The 18,592-nt window shown below is 53.6% G+C and overlaps 1 protein-coding gene across 6 annotated transcripts in view; it reads left to right on the top strand.

Annotated features, from left to right (window-relative positions):
• NSD2 (nuclear receptor binding SET domain protein 2) overlaps positions 1 to 18,592 on the top strand; it is a 98,317-nt gene that overhangs the window by 30,763 nt on the left and 48,962 nt on the right. For all 6 annotated transcript variants that reach the window (XR_011386168.1, XM_070067968.1, XM_070067971.1 and 3 more), the window contains 3 exons: positions 1,271 to 1,433; positions 14,096 to 14,262; positions 14,719 to 15,186. Coding sequence is in view for 5 of the 6 variants with exons in the window: in XM_070067968.1 (XP_069924069.1) it covers positions 1,271 to 1,433; positions 14,096 to 14,262; positions 14,719 to 15,186 (798 nt within the window). In the remaining variant the exon portion in view is untranslated. The remainder of the gene's footprint in view (positions 1 to 1,270; positions 1,434 to 14,095; positions 14,263 to 14,718; positions 15,187 to 18,592) is intronic.

The raw sequence follows: 18,592 nt of genomic DNA on the forward strand, positions 1-18,592 counted from the left end.
TTAAGGAAATAGAATAATATTTTTTCATTTATTTAAAAGGCAAGAGAGAGAGAGAGAGACAGACAGACAGACAGATGGACAAACATTGAGACAGTGGTCTCCCATCCAGTGGTGGACTCCTCAGATACCTGCAGCAGCTGGGCTGTGCCATGGCCATGCCACGAGCCTGGAACTCAATCTGAGTCTCTCGTGTGTGTCAGGAACCCAAGTAATGGAGCCCTTACTGTTGCTCTCCAGGATGTACACAGGCAGGAAGCTGAAATCAGAGGTGGAGCTGAGAGTCGAGCCAGACACTGATGTGGATTTAGGCATCTCAAGTGGTGTTCTAAGGGCTGTATCAGATGCGCACCCCTGGAAATGGATTTGTGTGGAGATGTTCCTGATGTTAGTGTCTGCTGTGTGTCAGGGTCTCCCTGACGAGGAGTGCCCGCTGTGTCAGGGTCTCCCTGATGTAGGACCGCTGTGTCAGGGTCTCCCTGATGTGGAGTGCCCGCTGTGTCAGGGTCTCCCTGACGAGGAGTGCCCGCTGTGTCAGGGTCTCCCTGACGAGGAGTGCCCGCTGTGTCAGGGTCTCCCTGACGAGGAGTGCCCGCTGTGTCAGGGTCTCCCTGACGAGGAGTGACCGCTGTGTCAGGGTCTCCCTGACGAGGAGTGCCCGCTGTGTCAGGGTCTCCCTGACGTGGAGTGCCCGCTGTGTCAGGGTCTCCCTGACGAGGAGTGACTGCTGTGTCAGGGTCTCCCTGACGAGGAGTGCCCGCTGTGTCAGGGTCTCCCTGACGAGGAGTGCCCGCTGTGTCAGGGTCTCCCTGACGAGGAGTGCCCGCTGTGTCAGGGTCTCCCTGACGAGGAGTGACTGCTGTGTCAGGGTCTCCCTGACGAGGAGTGCCCGCTGTGTCAGGGTCTCCCTGACGAGGAGTGCCCGCTGTGTCAGGGTCTCCCTGACGAGGAGTGACTGCTGTGTCAGGGTCTCCCTGACGAGGAGTGCCCGCTGTGTCAGGGTCTCCCTGACGAGGAGTGCCCGCTGTGTCAGGGTCTCCCTGACGTGGAGTGCCCGCTGTGTGTCAGGCACTGTATGCCGACCTTTTAGCCGAAGCTGAGAGACCCTGTCAGGTTTGATGAGGTTGTATTGAGTTTATGGTGTGAATCACAGCGGGTGAGAACATGCTCTTCCTTCTGGGGTCTGTGTTTAGTCCTTGACCATAGAGGGCTGGATTTAGGAGTGGTTATTGGATGTGTTAATATGTGTTTGCCTTTTGTGATTTGTTTTCAGGTTCCAGTTAAGAAAGAGCCCTGTACCAGCACTGGCAGAGACAAAGATCACCTGTTGAAGTATAATGTTGGTGATTTGGTGTGGTCCAAGGTGTCGGGTTACCCTTGGTGGCCGTGCATGGTTTCTGCTGATCCGCTCCTTCACAACTATACCAAACTTAAAGGTATTGTGTTTTAAAGCTGTTTATCCAGATTTCTCTTCTGCACTTAATCTTGAGCTCCAGGCTTAAATGGCTTTTTTAAAAAAAAGATTTATTTATTTATTTGAAAGAGTTACACAGAAGAAAGGCAGAGAGAGAGAGGTCTTCTAGCCTATGGTTCACTCCCCAGTTGGCTGCACAGCTGGAGCTGCGTTGATCTGAAGCCAAGAGCCAGGAGCTTCTTTGGGTCTCCCACGTGGGTGCAGGGGTCCAAGGACTTGGGCCGTCTTCTGCTGTCCCAGGCCTAACAGAGAGCTGGATCGGAAGTGGAGCGGCCAGGGCTTGAATTGGCGCCCATATGGGATGCCAGCGCTTTAGGCCAGGGCGTTAACCTGCCGCAGCACAGTGCCGGCCCCTTAAATGGCTTTTAACTCTTTCTCAAGTAGTTTGTAGTTCAGTTTTGCTACTTTACCTAAAGTCAGTCCATTGACTTGGAGGTGGCTTGGTGTCATGTCTTGTTATATCCAACTCAGATGTATGCTTTATTTGATTGAATTGTGTTAGAGGAGAAGTGGTCTTAACCTCCTGTTACTTTGAGATTTTATGATAAAGTGATTGCTTATTTTCGTTGATTTGTAGATATTGAGGAGAAGAAATTAGAAACGATCTCCCATTATTCTTTAATCATCATCACCATCGTCATTCTTTGCTTGGCTCTTGGGTCCTTGATGTCTGGCTAGGTGCCGCTGCTCCTCTGCCGTGGCACTCCAGTGCTCTGTAGTGGAGGTGGGCGCTGGAGTCGGCCTTCTAGGGGCCAGAGCAGCTGGCTGGTCTTGGTGACGCACTTGCTACTCTTGCTAAGCTTCTGTTTTCCTGCATGTGAAGAATGAGGAGGAGGATGACACAGTGATTGCTGAGCACGGTGACAAAGCTCAGCCACATGCATGTTGTGATTGTCACTGTCCTGTTTTTATTTTAAAAATATTTATTTGAAAGGTAGAGAGAGAGAAATCAGTCGATCAGTTCTACTTTTGTTAGTTTACTCCCCAAATGCTTACAACAACCATGTCTCCACCAAGCTGAAACCAAGAGCTGGGAACTCAGTCTGAGTCTCCCGCGTGACTAAGAGGGCCTAGGTGTTTGAGCCATCACCTGTTGCGCCTAGGATCTCTGTGAGCAGGAAGCTTGAGGCTAGAGCCAGAGCCTGGAGTCAAACCCGGACACTTGGATGTGGTACACTTGGGTGTGTGTGTGTGTTTTAATGTATTTGAAAGGCAGAGTTAGAGAGAGAGAGAGAGAGACAGAGAGGAAGATCTTCCATCCTCTGATTCACTCTCTAAATTGTTGAAACTGCTGGGGCTGGGCCAGGCCCAAGACAGGAGCCTAGAGCTTCTTCCAGGTCTTCCATGAGGATGTAGGGACCCAAGCACTTGGGCCATTCTCTGCTGCTTTCCCAGGCATATTAGCAGGGAGCTGGATCGGAAGTGGCGCAGCTGGGACTATGGGCATTGCCCATATAGGATGCTGGCACTGCAGATGGTGGCTTACTCCGCTGCACCACAGCACCGGCCCCTACACAGACGTCTTCACTGCTATTCCTTACCCATTTCTTTTTTCTTTTTTCTTTTTTTTTTTTTGACAGGCAGAGTGGATAGTGAGAGAGAGAGACAGAGAGAAAGGTCTTCCTTTGCCGTTGGTTCACCCTCCAATGGCCGCTGCGGCCAGTGCGCTGTGGCTGGCGCACCGCGCTGATCCGATGGCAGGAGCCAGGTGCTTCTCCTGGTCTCCCATGGGGTGCAGGGCCCAAGCACCTGGGCCATCCTCCACTGCACTCCCGGGCCACAGCAGAGAGCTGGCCTGGAAGAGGGGCAACCGGGACAGAATCCGGCGCCCCGACCGGGACTAGAACCCGGTGTACCGGGACAGAATCCGGCGCCCCGACCGGGACTAGAACCCGGTGTGCCGGCGCCGCAAGGCGGAGGATTAGCCTAGTGAGCCGCGGCGCCGGCCTATTCCTTACCCATTTCTAATGTCTTCATGTTACCAGCTTTTCCCTGTTTTCACAATGATGTCCAGTGTTTACGCTTGAATTCTAGCTGTGTTTATGTGTGAAATGAATTATTTATTGTTGCTATTTTTTTAAAAATGTTTTCAAGCCTGTTGGTTAAAGCAGAACTGCACAGTGGACACTCATCCCCCTCATGTGGGTGAGAATACCTGGTTCTACGTGTCCCCTCTCTCTGTGTGAACACTTGTCCCCTTGCCAGCCCCGTTAGCTGTAGATGTCATGCACTTGACCTGTCTGCCTGCAGATGGGTCAGAACCAGGACGGGGCCCTTCTGCAGATGGGTCAGAACCAGGACGGGCCCTTCTGCAGATGGGTCAGAACCAGGACGGGGCCCTTCTGCAGATGGGTCAGAACCAGGACGGGGCCGTTCTGCAGATGGGTCAGAACCAGGACGGGGCCCTTCTGCAGATGGGTGAGAACCAGGACGGGCCCTTCTGCAGATGGGTCAGAACCAGGACGGGGCCGTTCTGCAGATGGGTGAGAACCAGGACGGGGCCCTTCTGCAGATGGGTCAGAACCAGGACGGGGCCCTTCTGCAGATGGGTGAGAACCAGGACGGGCCCTTCTGCAGATGCGTCAGAACCAGGATGGGGCCCTTCTGCAGATGGGTGAGAACCAGGACGGGCCCTTCTGCAGATGGGTCAGAACCAGGACGGGGCCCTTCTGCAGATGGGTCAGAACCAGGACGGGCCCTTCTGCAGATGGGTCAGAACCAGGACGGGGCCGTTCTGCAGATGGGTCAGAACCAGGACGGGGTCCTTCTGCAGATGGGTCAGAACCAGGACGGGGCCCTTCTGCAGATGGGTCAGAACCAGGACGGGCCCTTCTGCAGATGGGTCAGAACCAGGACGGGGCCCTTCTGCAGATGGGTCAGAACCAGGACGGGGCCCTTCTGCAGATGGGTCAGAACCAGGACGGGGCCGTTCTGCAGATGGGTCAGAACCAGGACGGGGTCCTTCTGCAGATGGGTCAGAACCAGGACGGGGCCCTTCTGCAGATGGGTGAGAACCAGGACGGTGCCCTTCTGCAGATGGGTCAGAACCAGGACGGGGCCCTTCTGCAGATGCGTCAGAACCAGGACGGGGCCCTTCTGCAGATGGGTCAGAACCAGGACGGGGCCCTTCTGCAGATGGGTGAGAACCAGGACGGGCCCTTCTGCAGATGGGTCAGAACCAGGACGGGGCCCTTCTGCAGATGGGTCAGAACCAGGACGGGCCCTTCTGCAGATGGGTGAGAACCAGGACGGGGCCCTTCTGCAGATGGGTGAGAACCAGGACGGGGCCCTTCTGCAGATGGGTCAGAACCAGGACGGGGCCCTTCTGCAGATGCGTCAGAACCAGGACGGGCCCTTCTGCAGATGGGTGAGAACCAGGACGGGGCCCTTCTGCAGATGGGTCAGAACCAGGACGGGGCCCTTCTGCAGATGGGTCAGAACCAGGACGGGGCCCTTCTGCAGATGGGTCAGAACCAGGACGGGGCCCTTCTGCAGATGGGTCAGAACCAGGACGGGCCCTTCTGCAGATGGGTCAGAACCAGGACGGGCCCTTCTGCAGATGGGTCAGAACCAGGACGGGGCCCTTCTGCAGATGGGTCAGAACCAGGACGGGGCCGTTCTGCAGATGGGTCAGAACCAGGACGGGGTCCTTCTGCAGATGGGTCAGAACCAGGACGGGCCCTTCTGCAGATGGGTGAGAACCAGGACGGGCCCTTCTGCAGATGGGTCAGAACCAGGACGGGGCCCTTCTGCAGATGGGTCAGAACCAGGACGGGGCCCTTCTGCAGATGGGTCAGAACCAGGACGGGCCCTTCTGCAGATGGGTCAGAACCAGGACGGGGCCCTTCTGCAGATGGGTCAGAACCAGGACGGGGCCCTTCTGCAGATGGGTGAGAACCAGGACGGGGCCTTCTGCAGATGGGTGAGAACCAGGACGGGCCCTTCTGCAGATGGGTCAGAACCAGGACGGGGCCCTTCTGCAGATGGGTGAGAACCAGGACGGGCCCTTCTGCAGATGGGTGAGAACCAGGACGGGGCCCTTCTGCAGATGGGTCAGAACCAGGACGGGCCCTTCTGCAGATGGGTCAGAACCAGGACGGGGCCCTTCTGCAGATGGGTCAGAACCAGGACGGGGCCCTTCTGCAGATGGGTCAGAACCAGGACGGGCCCTTCTGCAGATGGGTCAGAACCAGGACGGGGCCCTTCTGCAGATGGGTCAGAACCAGGACGGGGCCCTTCTGCAGATGGGTGAGAACCAGGACGGGGCCTTCTGCAGATGGGTGAGAACCAGGACGGGCCCTTCTGCAGATGGGTCAGAACCAGGACGGGGCCCTTCTGCAGATGGGTGAGAACCAGGACGGGGCCTTCTGCAGATGGGTGAGAACCAGGACGGGCCCTTCTGCAGATGTGTCAGAACCAGGACGGGGCCCTTCTGCAGATGGGTCAGAACCAGGACGGGCCCTTCTGCAGATGGGTCAGAACCAGGACGGGCCCTTCTGCAGATGGGTCAGAACCAGGACGGGGCCCTTCTGCAGATGGGTGAGAACCAGGACGGGCCCTTCTGCAGATGGGTCAGAACCAGGACGGGCCCTTCTGCAGATGGGTGAGAACCAGGACGGGCCCTTCTGCAGATGCGTCAGAACCAGGACGGGGCCCTTCTGCAGATGGGTCAGAACCAGGACGGGGCCCTTCTGCAGATGGGTGAGAACCAGGACGGGCCCTTCTGCAGATGGGTCAGAACCAGGATGGGGCCGTTCTGCAGATGGGTGAGAACCAGGACGGGGCCCTTCTGCAGATGCGTCAGAACCAGGACGGGCCCTTCTGCAGATGGGTCAGAACCAGGACGGGGCCCTTCTGCAGATGGGTCAGAACCAGGACGGGCCCTTCTGCAGATGGGTCAGAACCAGGACGGGCCCTTCTGCAGATGGGTCAGAACCAGGACGGGGCCCTTCTGCAGATGGGTCAGAACCAGGACGGGGCCCTTCTGCAGATGGGTGAGAACCAGGACGGGCCCTTCTGCAGATGGGTCAGAACCAGGACGGGGCCCTTCTGCAGATGGGTCAGAACCAGGACGAGGCCCTTCTGCAGATGGGTGAGAACCAGGACGGGCCCTTCTGCAGATGGGTCAGAACCAGGACGGGGCCCTTCTGCAGATGGGTGAGAACCAGGACGGGCCCTTCTGCAGATGGGTCAGAACCAGGACGGGGCCCTGCTGAAGCAGCCCCAGCCATGATTCTGGAAACTGAGATAGCTCCACTGTCTCCAGTATTCCCGAACTGCCTTTGCTCCCCTGTGCTCGGGGGTTGAATTGGGTACTTACTTGGGATCTGGCTGTTTTTCTCTTCAGCATCTTCTGATTAAGGCAGCCCCTCCACCACCTACTTGTGATCTGTGGTTAGACCCAGGTCAGGATGGCTGGGCTGGAGCAGATGTGCATGCAGGAGAGAATGTCATCTGCCAGCCTCAGGCAGGGTGCGGCCGGCCTCGCCTCCACGGTGCAGCCCTCGGTCTGCTTCTCTTGGGGAGGCTCTGTGGTGCAGGGGAGAGGCCTTGGTGGGCACAAGCAAACCAGCATCAGGAGACACAGAGTGCACATCTGCAAAGCAGGTCAGATGGAGAGGACCCAGGGTGAATAATGCCGGCAAGATGGAGATTCAGAAAGCCTGTAGGAAGAAATGTGGTCACAGGAACCTGTGGGAAGGAAGGGAGCGAGGCAGGGTCCGTGGATGAAGTCGACCACATTTGAGTGCGTGGTGCTCAGCATCCATCACTCTCAGTGAGTCGTGTGTGCCGTGCTTGGGTACTGGATTCCCTAACAGCCTCTCCCTCTTTTTTTTTTTTTTTAATTTACTTACTTATTTATTTATTTATTTTATTTATTTATTTATTTATTTTGACAGGCAGAGTGGACAGTGAGAGAGAGAGACAGAGAGAAAGGTCTTCCTTTGCCGTTGGTTCACCCTCCAATGGCCGCCGCGGCCAGCGCGCTGCGGCCGGCGCACCGCGCTGATCCGATGGCAGGAGCCAGGAGCCAGGTGCTTTTCCTGGTCTCCCATGGGGTGCAGGGCCCAAGCACCTGGGCCATCCTCCACTGCACTCCCTGGCCACAGCAGAGGGCTGGCCTGGAAGAGGGGCAACCGGGACAGAATCCGGCGCCCCGACCGGGACTAGAACCCGGTGTGCCGGCGCCGCTAGGCGGAGGATTAGCCTAGTGAGCCGCGGCGCCGGCCAATTTACTTATTTATTTGAAAGGCAGAGTTAGAGAGTAGGAGAGACAAAGAGTTCTCCTATCTTGCTGGTTCATTCCCCAAATGGCTGCAATGGCCAGGCTGAAGCCAGGAGGCAGGAGCTTCATCTGGGTCACCCCTGTGGATGACAGGGATGTGGGCTGTCCTCTGCTGCTTTCCCAGGGGCTTTAGCAGGGAGCTGGATCGGAAGTGGAGCAGCCGGGACTCGCCTGTCTTTTTGTAGGTGATTGTGGCCTGCAGTCAGTAGTGTTCTGTTGGTGAAGATTTTTGTTGTCACTTTTTCTGTGTTCTGGAAGGGAACCTTAAGCGTTAACCTTTGATGAGCTGGCAGCATTGCAGTACGGTGGATTAGCCACTGCCTGAATGCCAGCATCCCCTATGAGAGCAGGTTAGTCTTGGCTGCCCTGCTCTAAATCTAGTTCCCTGATGATGTGCTTGGGAAAGCAATGGAAGACAACCCAAGTACTTGGGCCACTGCTACCCATGTGGGAGACATGGATAGGGTCCCTGGCTCCCCGGGTTTGGCCTAACCCAGCCCTGACCAGAATGTCAGGGCCATTTGGGAAGTGAACCAGTGGATGGAAGATCTCTCTCTTTCTCTCTCCCCTTTCTCCTTCCCTCTCTGTAACTCTGCCTTTCAAATTATTTTATTTTTTTGACAGATACAGATAGAGAGACAGAGAGAGAGGTCTTCCTTCCATTGGTTCACCCGCCAAATGGCCACCACGGTTGGCGCTGCGCCGATCTGAAGCCCGGAGCCAGGTGCTTTCTCCTGGTCTCCCACGTAGGTGCAGGCGCCTAAGCACTTGGGCCATCCTCTATCCTCCACTGCCCTCCTGGGCCACAGCAGAGAGCTGGACTGGAAGAAGAGCAACCGGGAATAGAACCCGGCGCCCATATGGGATGCTGGCGCCGCCTGCGGAGGATTAGCCAAGTGAGCCATGGCGCTAGCCCCTCAAATAATTTTTTTTTTTTAAAAGAGTTAGCCTTAGGCTGGTGCCGCGGCTCACTAGGCTAATCCTCTGCCTGCGGCGCCAGCACTTCAGGTTCTAGTCCTGGTTGGGGTGCTGGTTCTGTCCCTGTTGCTCCTCTTCCAGTCCAGCTCTCTGCTGTGGCCCGGGAAGGCAGTGGGGGATGGCCCAAGTCCTTGGGCCCTGCACCTGCAGGGGAGACCAGGAGGAAGCACCTGGCTCCTTGCTTTGGATCTGCGCAGCGCACCAGCTGTAGCAGCCATTTGAGGGGTGAACCAACAGAAGGAAGACATTTCTCTCTCTCTCTCTCTCTCACTAACTCTGCCTGTCCAAAAAAAAAAAAAAAAAAAAAAGGCCTTCATTGCTTTATTTCCAATACTTTCTTCTTCTTCTTTTTTTTTTAAAGGTTTATTTATTTGAAAGGCAGAGTTAGAGAGACAGAGACAGAGAGAGAGGTCTTTCACCTGCTGGTTCACTCCCCAGTGGGCAGCAATAGCCGGAAATGCACCTATCCAAAGCCGGGAGCCAGGAGCTTCTTCCTGGTCTCCCATGTGGGTGCAGGGGCCCGTGGACTTGGGCCATCTTCTACTGCTTTCCCAGGCCATAGCAGAGAGCTGGATTGGAAGTGGAGCGGCTGGGACTTGAACTGGTGCCCATATGGGATGCCGGTGCTTCAGGCCAGGGCTTTAACCCGCTGTGCCACAGCGCCGACCCCAATACATAAGTCTGTAAAAAAACAAAAAAACCCTTGGAGACAGGCACTCAGCACAGTTGACTTGAACTGGTGTTCATATAGGATGTCGGCACTGCAGGCTGTGGCTTTACCTGGTATGCCATGGCTCCGGCCCCTCCAGTATTTTCTGAAAACATTATGGTCATCTGCTGTTCTCTTGTATTATCTGATAGCAAATCCTTGTTTATGGAATTGCTTCTTGTATTGGGTGCTGAGAAACGTGTTGAAGTCTCCCACGGAGCAGCACGTGTGCCAGTCTGCTTTGCCTGTTTCTGGGCTCTGGTCCCCTCCACCATCCCCACCCTCCCTGGTACTGAAATGAGAAGTCTAGGCGTGCTGCTGCCTGTTCCTGGTTTCCCGTGGAGCTCCGAGTGGCCTCTTGTCCTTGGGACCTTGCCTCTGTGCCCCCTCCTCCTTCTGTAGCCACCTGGCCATGTCTGCATCTTTTTGACTTCTCTTTCTTCCCGGAGCTGCAGCTCTGAAGCAGCTGTGTCTCTTGTGGGATCCATTCTGGCTGCATGAATGGCCACTGGCAGTTTAATGGCCTCCACAGAATCTGGAGAAAGATTTCAGTTCAGTTAGCGCAGAGTGTCCAGGGCCACATGTAGTCGAATGAGCAGTGATGGAAGGAAAGGAACATGGCACAGAATTGGGCACCAGCACTGATGGCAGAGGCCAGGCTCTCTCAGAAGGGTCGATGGGTGGAGGAGGCACCAACCGACATGTCCATACAGACTCAGAAATGGCCCTGGGACAACTGGTTCATTACATCACTTACATTGTGAGAGATTTACCTCTTGGACCAAAGTAAGGTTCATATGGATTCAAGGTCCCCGTAAAGGGGCTGGCTGGTGTTGCGGTGTAGTGGGTTAAGCTGGTGCCTGCGATGCTGGCATCTCGTGTTGGAGTCCCAGCTGCTCTGCCTCCCATCCAGCTCCCTGCTCATGTGCCGGGGAAAGCAGCAGATGGCCCAAGTGATTGCACCCCTGACTCACATGGGGGAAAAGCCCATTTTCTGCTTCATCCCCCAGATGCTGGGTGCCAGGAACTGAATCCAGGTTTCTGGGTGGTAGCAGGGACCCAATTACTTGAGTCACTGTGTGCCACTCCCCAGGGTGCACATTAGCAGGAAAGTGGAATTGGGAGCAGAGCCGGGACTCACCCCAGGCACGTCAGTATGGATTTCAGCATCCTAACTGGCACCCTAACTGCTATACAGATATCAAGCCTGGAGCTTATCTTTGAAGTTTACTTATTTACTTATTTATTTGGGAGGCAGACAGAGACCTGCCATCTACTGGTTTACTTACAAAATGCCCACAACTGCCAGGGCTGGGCCAGGCCATTATGCTGCCTCCCAGGAACCACACAAGCAGGAATGCAGGATGAAGCTCCGGTTTTACTCCTCTTCCCTTGCTGCCTGGATTGTTCTTCCTGTGTCAGAGTTCCTTTCTCTCATCCTTTCTTTTCCTCCCTCCCTCCCGTAGAGTCACAGGTGGTGAGAGGGAGAAACAGAGAGAGAGGTCTTCCATCTGTTAGTTCACTCCCCAAATGGCCGCAACGGTTGGAGCTGCGCTGATCCAAAGCCAGGAGCCAGGCACTTCTTCCCGGTCTCCCATGTGGGTGCAGGGACTTGGGCCACAGATTTGGGCCATCTTCTACTGCTTTCCCAGGCCACAGCAGAGAGCTAGATTGGAAGAGGAGCAGCCGGGACTAGAACTGGTGTGTCCATTTGGGATGTCAGTGCCGCAGGTGGAGGATTAACCTACTGTGCCACAGTGTCCCCCCCCCCCCCCATTCTTTCTTTTAAAGGTTAATTGACTTATTTGAAAGGCAGAGTTACAGAGAGAAAGGGAGAGACGGAGGTCTTCCATCTGCTGATTCCTTCCCCAAATGGCTGCAGTGGCTGGAGCTGGGCCAGTCTGATGCCAGGAGTCTCTTCCAGGTCTCCCACGTGGGTGCAGGGGTCAAGCACTTGGGCCGTCCTCTGCTGCTTTCCCAGCTACACCAGCAGGGAGCTGGATCAGAAGTGGAGCAGCCAGAATTTGAACTGGCACCCATATGGGATACTGGCACTGCAGGCAGAGCTTTACCCACTGCCCCACAGTGCTGGCCACTCAGAGCTCATTGTCTCCTTGAGGGCTCTCCTGCAATCTTTGTTTGTGCCTCTTCATCTGGATTGCTGATGCTCTTCACCGTCATCTTAGACTTCTTAAAGACGCCTTCCTGAGTTACTTGCATTATTTTCTGTAGTTTCATGCTGTGCTCTTTCGTAGCTAGTTTTCCTTTTTTGCTGGAGTCCGTCTTCCGGTGCGCACTGGGAAAGTGTGCACATAGCAGAACTGGAGTCCCTGGGGGTCAGAGGATGCTACTTTTCTCTCATACTCAAAGAGATTTTATTTGAAAGAGCAACAGAGAAGGGGTCACACACACACACACACACGCACACTGATCTTCCACCCACTGGTTTACTCCAGAATGGCTGCGACAACCTGGTCTGGACCAGGCTGAAGCCAGGAGCTGGGAACTCCAGCGAGGTCTCATGTGGGTAGAAGAGACCTAAAGTAGTTGGGCCGTTTCCACTGCCTCCCAGATGCACTAGTGGGGAGCTGGATCAGGAATCAGAAGCGGAGCAGGCAGGACTTGAACTGCCAGCCTCATGTGGGATGCTGGTGTCACACGCAGCAGTTAACCTTCCGTGCCATGACTCCGGTCTCTCTGCTCACGGCTGATTAGTGCTTTTGCTGGATTTAGAATTTTATATTGAGCATAATTCCACTCATAATTTTGCAGCTATTATTCCCTTCCTTTTAGCGTCCTTTGGCCGTTCTGGATGTATCTTGTTCTGTTTGTGCCGATGCTGTCGTCTTTCCACCCGCAGCAGGTCCTGCCGTGGGAGTGGTGAGGCACCAGGGAGCTGCAGTTCTCTCTGAGAGGCCTGTTAGGTGGCTGTCTTACGGGAATAATATTTTTCTTCATAATCTTTGTCTTTCTGGGAGGTTTTTTCAGGTATTTTTGTTTAATTTTGTTTCCAAAATTATGTTTTTAAATTTCCTTTTAAAAAAAGATTTATTCATTTATTTGAAAGAGTTACAGAGAGGGAGAGACAGAAAGAGAGGTCTTCCATCTGCTGGTTTACTCCTCAGATGGCCACAACGGCCAGAGCTGGGTCGATCCGAAGCCAGGAGCTTCTTCTGGGTCTCCCACGTTAGGTGCAGGGGCCATCTTCCTCTGCTTTCCCAGACAGGGAGCTAGATCAGAAGTAGAACAACTGGGACTCAAACTGGTACCCATATGGGATGCTGGCACTGCAGGCAGTGGCTTAACCTGCTACCCTACGACGCCAGCCCCTAAATTTCTTTTTTTTTTTTAAGAGATGTATTTATTTATTTGAAAGAGTTGCAGCAAGAGAGGGAGAGACAGAGACAGAGAAGAGAGATTTTTCCATTTGCTGGCTTGCTCCCCAAAAGGCTACAGTGATCAGGACTGGGCGAGGCTGGAGCCAGGAGCTTAATCTGGGTCTCCCACGTGGTTGGAGGGGCCCAAGCTTTCCCAGGCTCCTGCTTTTCTAGATGCATTAGCATTAGGAGGGATCTGGATCAGAAGTGGAGCAGCTGGGACTCGAACCAGCACCTGTATGGGATGCTGGTGCTGCAGACGGTGGCTTAGCCTGCCGTGCCACAGTGCTGGCCCCACGTTTTCACATGTCTAATAGCTCTTTCTCTGTTCATGGCAAACCAGGGTTTTTCTGTGCTGCTGTCTTTTCCTCCTGTCTGTGGCCCTGCAGGTGCTGTTCCTTTCTGTGTGTGCTGTGCTCATGCATGCTGGGTCCTTCCCTGAGTCCTGGGGTCCTTGGTGCTGGGCTGTGTTTGAGAGGGCAACACTCAGGGCTGCCTACAGCCATATGCAGAGGGCTTTGTTCCCTGGCCACCTGCGCTTTAGAGGGTCTGAATGGCCATTAGCGGCTAGTTGGAGGAATTCCTGAAGACTCAGTGGGTAGGTTTTTCCTCTGGGTGCTTCAGTTTTCTAGGGAGCATCCTTTGACTCCCTGGTGCCGTGGTTTTGCGTGAGGAATGTGGACTAGTAATCCCCATGGAGGTCTGCTCCTCCCCTGCCCACCTTTTGACCAGCATACTTGTGTCCAGCCTCTCGTTTGCCCTCAGTGGAATCTGGCACATCCTCTTGGGTTATGGGGTCCCCATGTCTTTCCTCTTCCAGGTTCCCTCTGGCTGCACTGTGGGCCGTGGTTTCTTCCTTGTAACAGCATGCGCAGCAGTGGACTTCCAAGGACCCACTCTGGTCTCAGCTGCTCTTGGAGGCTGTTAGTGCTCTTTCAGCTGGCAGGCAATGGGCCTGGGATCTGTACCAGTTTCCCACCCCTTCCCCTCTCCCCTCTCTGCTGAAATGTCCCCTTTGCTGCAGCCCTCCTCCGTCCTCCTTGTCTGATCGCAGGGAAGAGTTGAAGGACTGCACAGCTTGGTCAGCTTTGAGCCTCACTGTCTCTTGTCCGTGTTTCCCTCCTGGGCATGGAGCATGGTGGTGGTAAGAAGGTCGGGTTTGTTTTAAGGTTAACAGGTTCAAAAGCACCAAACAACTTCAGAGGAGTAAAAGATTTGCCAAAGTTCATCCCAAACTCTAACTTCCTGTCCTAACATTTTATTTTAAAAACCAGGTCAGAAGAAGAGTGCACGCCAGTACCATGTGCAGTTCTTTGGCGACGCCCCGGAAAGGGCGTGGATATTTGAGAAGAGCCTGGTGGCTTTTCAAGGAGAAGAACAGTTTGAGAAATTGTGCCAGGAAAGTGCCAGGCAGGCACCTACAAAAGCTGAGAAAATTAAGGTGATACATATTCCTTCAGTGTACTTTTAGACCAACGTTTTCATTGTTATATAAACTGCTATTTGTCTTGTTCTGACGCAGTCCCTGGCTGCCTGTGTCTGCCATTGTTTGGTTTGTCCAGGGACGCTTTCTGCTAGCACAGGACAGGTTTCTCTGGTGCCGCAGCCTACTGCTCTCTCACTCTTTGGGTGATTCCCAGGGATAATTTGTTTTGAAGCTTTTATGTTCCTTTATATTTGTAGTCAATGCCATTGCTAATTAGTTATGCCATTGGAGTTGACGTCTAGTTTAAAGAAACAGTAGGGTTGCCATGTGGGACTGAATTCTCTCCAAAACCTAAGTTAGTTAGTTTTTGACCTTTGAATTTTCCTGACATTTTAAGTGTCCTTTTAAAAGGAGAGCTTTTCGTTTGTGTTTGTGTTTTGAGCTTACAGTGTCGCATGTTTTTCTTCTCAGCTCTTGAAGCCCATTTCAGGGAAACTGAGGGCCCAGTGGCAGATGGGCATTGTTCAAGCAGAAGAGGCAGCAGGCATGTCAGTCGAGGAGCGGAAAGCCAAGTTCACCTTCGTCTATGTGGGGGACCAGCTTCATCTCAACCCTCGAGTGGCTGAGGAGGCTGGCGTTGCTGTGGTGTGTCCGGGAGAAACGGCAGCGTCCTCAGGAGTCAGGGAGGAAGCTGCTGGGAGCCCCCTGTGTGAGAGAGAAGAGGGCGTTCCCACGAAGAGGAGGCGGAGAGCCAAACTCTGTGTCTCTGCTGAGAACCGAGAGAGTGACCCTGGCTCAGTGAAGACCGTGGAGACTGACCCCAAAAGAGGAGTGGGGTCTCCTGCCGGGAGGAAGAAGGCCTCGGCCTCCGCCCCACGCGGCAGGAAGGGCGACGCGGCATCCCAGTTCCTGGTCTTCTGTCAGAAGCACAGGGATGAGGTCAGTACTGTGCTGGCTGCTCGAGGACCTCCCTGCAGCCCGGACCCTGTTTCTCAGCGTTTCCAGGGGTCTGTGGTGAGCCGAGTCCATGTTTTAGATGTAGTGAGTGAGTTTTGTTAGGGTGCAGAGGTCCTGACTTGGGGTTCCTACCGCGTGTTCTCCCAGTGTGGGGGAGAAGACGCCAGGAGCAGTGTGGCCCACGGGACTGCCCTCCGAGAAGCACAGCCGTGGCCCACCTGTAGCTCTGGGTCAGTGTCTGCAGCAGACGGTTCTGAGTGGAGGCCCCAGCGCCACTCGCCCATTAGTTCCGAGTTACGTGGAGGATTTATCTCCGCGATATTTCAAAGGATGGTAGTAGGTCAGTGATGAAAGTATTCACATAATTTTCTTCATCACCTTCATAAAGTGCATGATCCGGAGGTGTGGTGTGTAATGAAGGCTGGTTTCAGTGTAGAGAAGTAAGGGAATCTTAGTAACTGTTGCTTAGAGCTATGGGTTATATCTAGGGCTTATAGGCCATTTTGTTATAGAGTCCATTTTAATTTTAATCTTCAGAATTTTCTGTTCAGTCTAAATCCATATAGTGATTAAAAGTACTACTATTAATTTTATAAAAATTTTCCATGAGTGCTTAAACAGCCGCTGTTTTTGTGGCAGGTAGCATTGCATAGTGTGGGAGCCGTGAGTGGTGAGGGGTCTTTAAGAAATCCATGAGACGTGATGTTTTGTTTGTCCCTTAACGGAGCTGGGGGATTCTGGGGAAAGCTTTTTGAGTGGTGCCTTCAAGAGGAACTGGCAGGGCTCTTCTTAGGAATGCAAGGATGGTTAAATGTTAGAAAAGCTATATTGTGAATCGAAGTGTAGCAGATTCATGATTATCTCAATTGATAGAGAAAGGGCATTTGGGTAAAATTCATTCCTTTTTCTATAGAAAGTTACTGAGCCGGGAGTAGAAGGAAACATCTTTCATTCTTGAAAGATACCTATTAAAGGCCGGCGCCGCAGCTCACTAGGCTAATCCTCCACCTGCGGTGCCGGCACACCAGGTTCTAGTCCCGGTCAGGGCGCTGGATTCTGTCCCGGTTGCCCCTCTTCCAGGCCAGCTCTCTGCTGTGGCCCCCGAAGGCAGTGGAGGATGGCCCAGGTGCTTGGGCCCTGCACCCCATGGGAGACCAGGAGAAGTACCTGGCTCCTGCCATCGGATCAGCGCGGTGCGCCGGCCGCAGCGCACTGGCATTGGAGGGTGAACCAACGGCAAAGGAAGACCTTTCTCTCTGTCTCTCTCTCTCACTGTCCACCCTGCCTGTCAAAAAAAAAAAAAAAAAAAAAAAAAGATACCTATTTAAAAAAACTGAGCAACTGAGCAAGGATCTTACTTACTAATGAACTTTTATAAACTTAAAAGGCTTTTTTACCTTTTTAATGAGAAGCTTACTTGTTTGAGACAGAGCTCCCCAAATGCCCTCAGTGACCCCAGGCCCGTCTGGGTGCTGAAGCTGGGAGCCAGAATGCAATTCAGATGCCCCTCAGATCTCTCACATGGGTGGCAGGAACCCCGTTACTCGAGCCTTCACCGCTGTCTGCCAGCTTCGCGTGAGCTGGAAGCCAGTCTGGGGCAGAGCCCGATACGGAACACAGGTGTCTTAACTCCTAGACCAGATGCCCGCCTCTGCTGCTGAAACTTTGAAGGCACTCTTTTGTCTGCTTATAAATATTGTGCTGCAAATACTAACCAATACTATAACGAAGGGAAAGAAAAGGACATACTTGTAAAGGAAGAGACACAGCTGTCGTTGTTTGCAGAGATCTGTGTAGAAAATGCAGGAGAATATACAGAAAAAACTCAGAATTCAAGGGTTCACCGAGGTTGGTGGATGAGTGATCAGCATTCAAGTGCAGCAACAAAGAGGAACTGTGACAATAGAGTCCACTGGGGCCAGGGTTGTGGTGTATCTGGTAAAGCCATGCTGGCATCCTGGGTGGTTGGCAGTGCATGTCCTGGTGCTCCACTTCCGATCCAGCTCCTTGTTAATGGACTGGGAAAGTAGAAGATGGCCCAAGTGTTTGGGCCCTTGTACCCACGTGGGAGACCCAAAAAGAAGCTCCTGGCTCCTGACTTCAGCCTGGCTCAGCCTGTGCCGCTGGGGCCATTTGGGGGTGAACAGCAGATGGAAGATTCTGCCCCCCCCCCCCCCATCCACCTTGCAAAGAAATAAAATAAATCTGAAAAACGGCAATTTATATGTTTAGAAAAAGTTGTGTTATTTAAGACTGTGACACGCTGAGGACACGCAGGACGGTGGCCGTGCCCAGAGCAGGGACCAGGAGCAGACTGTGGAGGGCGTGCAATGGATGGGAAGAGGCTGTAGCCCATCTGGATGGGAAGGAGACCGCCTGTGGTGCTGGGGCCACAGGTGACTCCGGGGCTCGGCTGGCTGGGATAGGAGCCTCATCGCCTTGGAAGAGGGGAGGGTTTATTTTTTCTTTTCCTCTTCTTCATCTTTTTTGAGATTTTATTTATTTGAAAGGGAGAGCTACAGAGATGTGGGTGGGTGGATGGGGGGTGGGGAGTTCTTCCATCTGTTGGCTCACTTTCTAAATGGCCCCAACAGCTGCGGCAGGGACTGGGCCAGGATAAAGCCAGGAGCCTGGAACTCCATCTGGGTCTCCCACATGGGTGTCAGGAGCCCAAGCACCTGGGCCATCCTCTGCTGCTTTCCCAGGTGCATTAGTAGGGAGCTGGATTGGAATTGGAGCAGCTGGGACCTGAAGCGTGGTATGCTGGCATTGCAGGCAGCGATCAATCCCTGTGCCACAGTGCCGGCCCTTGGGGGACATTTCTTAAATAAGCCAGTCTGATCACAGAATATAAAGGAAATATGCTAAGGTGGAAATTTTGTGCCAAAGACACCATGAGCAAAATGAAAGGACAAGCCATATGTATAGAACCCAAACAATCCTGAAGGGAAAAACGAAGGGATGGGTGCCAGCATTGTAGTGCACTGGGTTAGCCTGTGACACTGGTGACACTGGTGTCCCATACTGGAGCACCAGTTTGAGCCCTGGATGCTCCGCCTCCAGTCCAGCTCCCTGGTAATGTTCCTGGGGAGGCGGCCGGCGATGGCCCAAGTGCTGGGGCTCCTGCCACCCGCATGGGAGACCTGGGTGGATTTCCAGGCTCCTGGCTTCGGCCTGGCCCTGCATTGCTCTTGTGGGCATTTGGGAGGTGAATCAGTGGTTGGAGGATCTATCTTTTTTCTTCTTCTTCTTTTTTTAAAAAGATTTATTTATTTGAAAGGTAGAGTGACAGAGGTAGGGAGAGACAGAGGTTTTCCATCTGCTGGTTCACTCTCCAAATGGTTGCAACAGCTGAGGCTGGGCCAGGCCAAAGCCAAGAGCTTCATCT

This window comes from Oryctolagus cuniculus, chromosome 2 (genome assembly GCF_964237555.1).
Source record: "Oryctolagus cuniculus chromosome 2, mOryCun1.1, whole genome shotgun sequence".
NCBI classification, from domain to species: Eukaryota; Metazoa; Chordata; class Mammalia; order Lagomorpha; family Leporidae; genus Oryctolagus; species Oryctolagus cuniculus.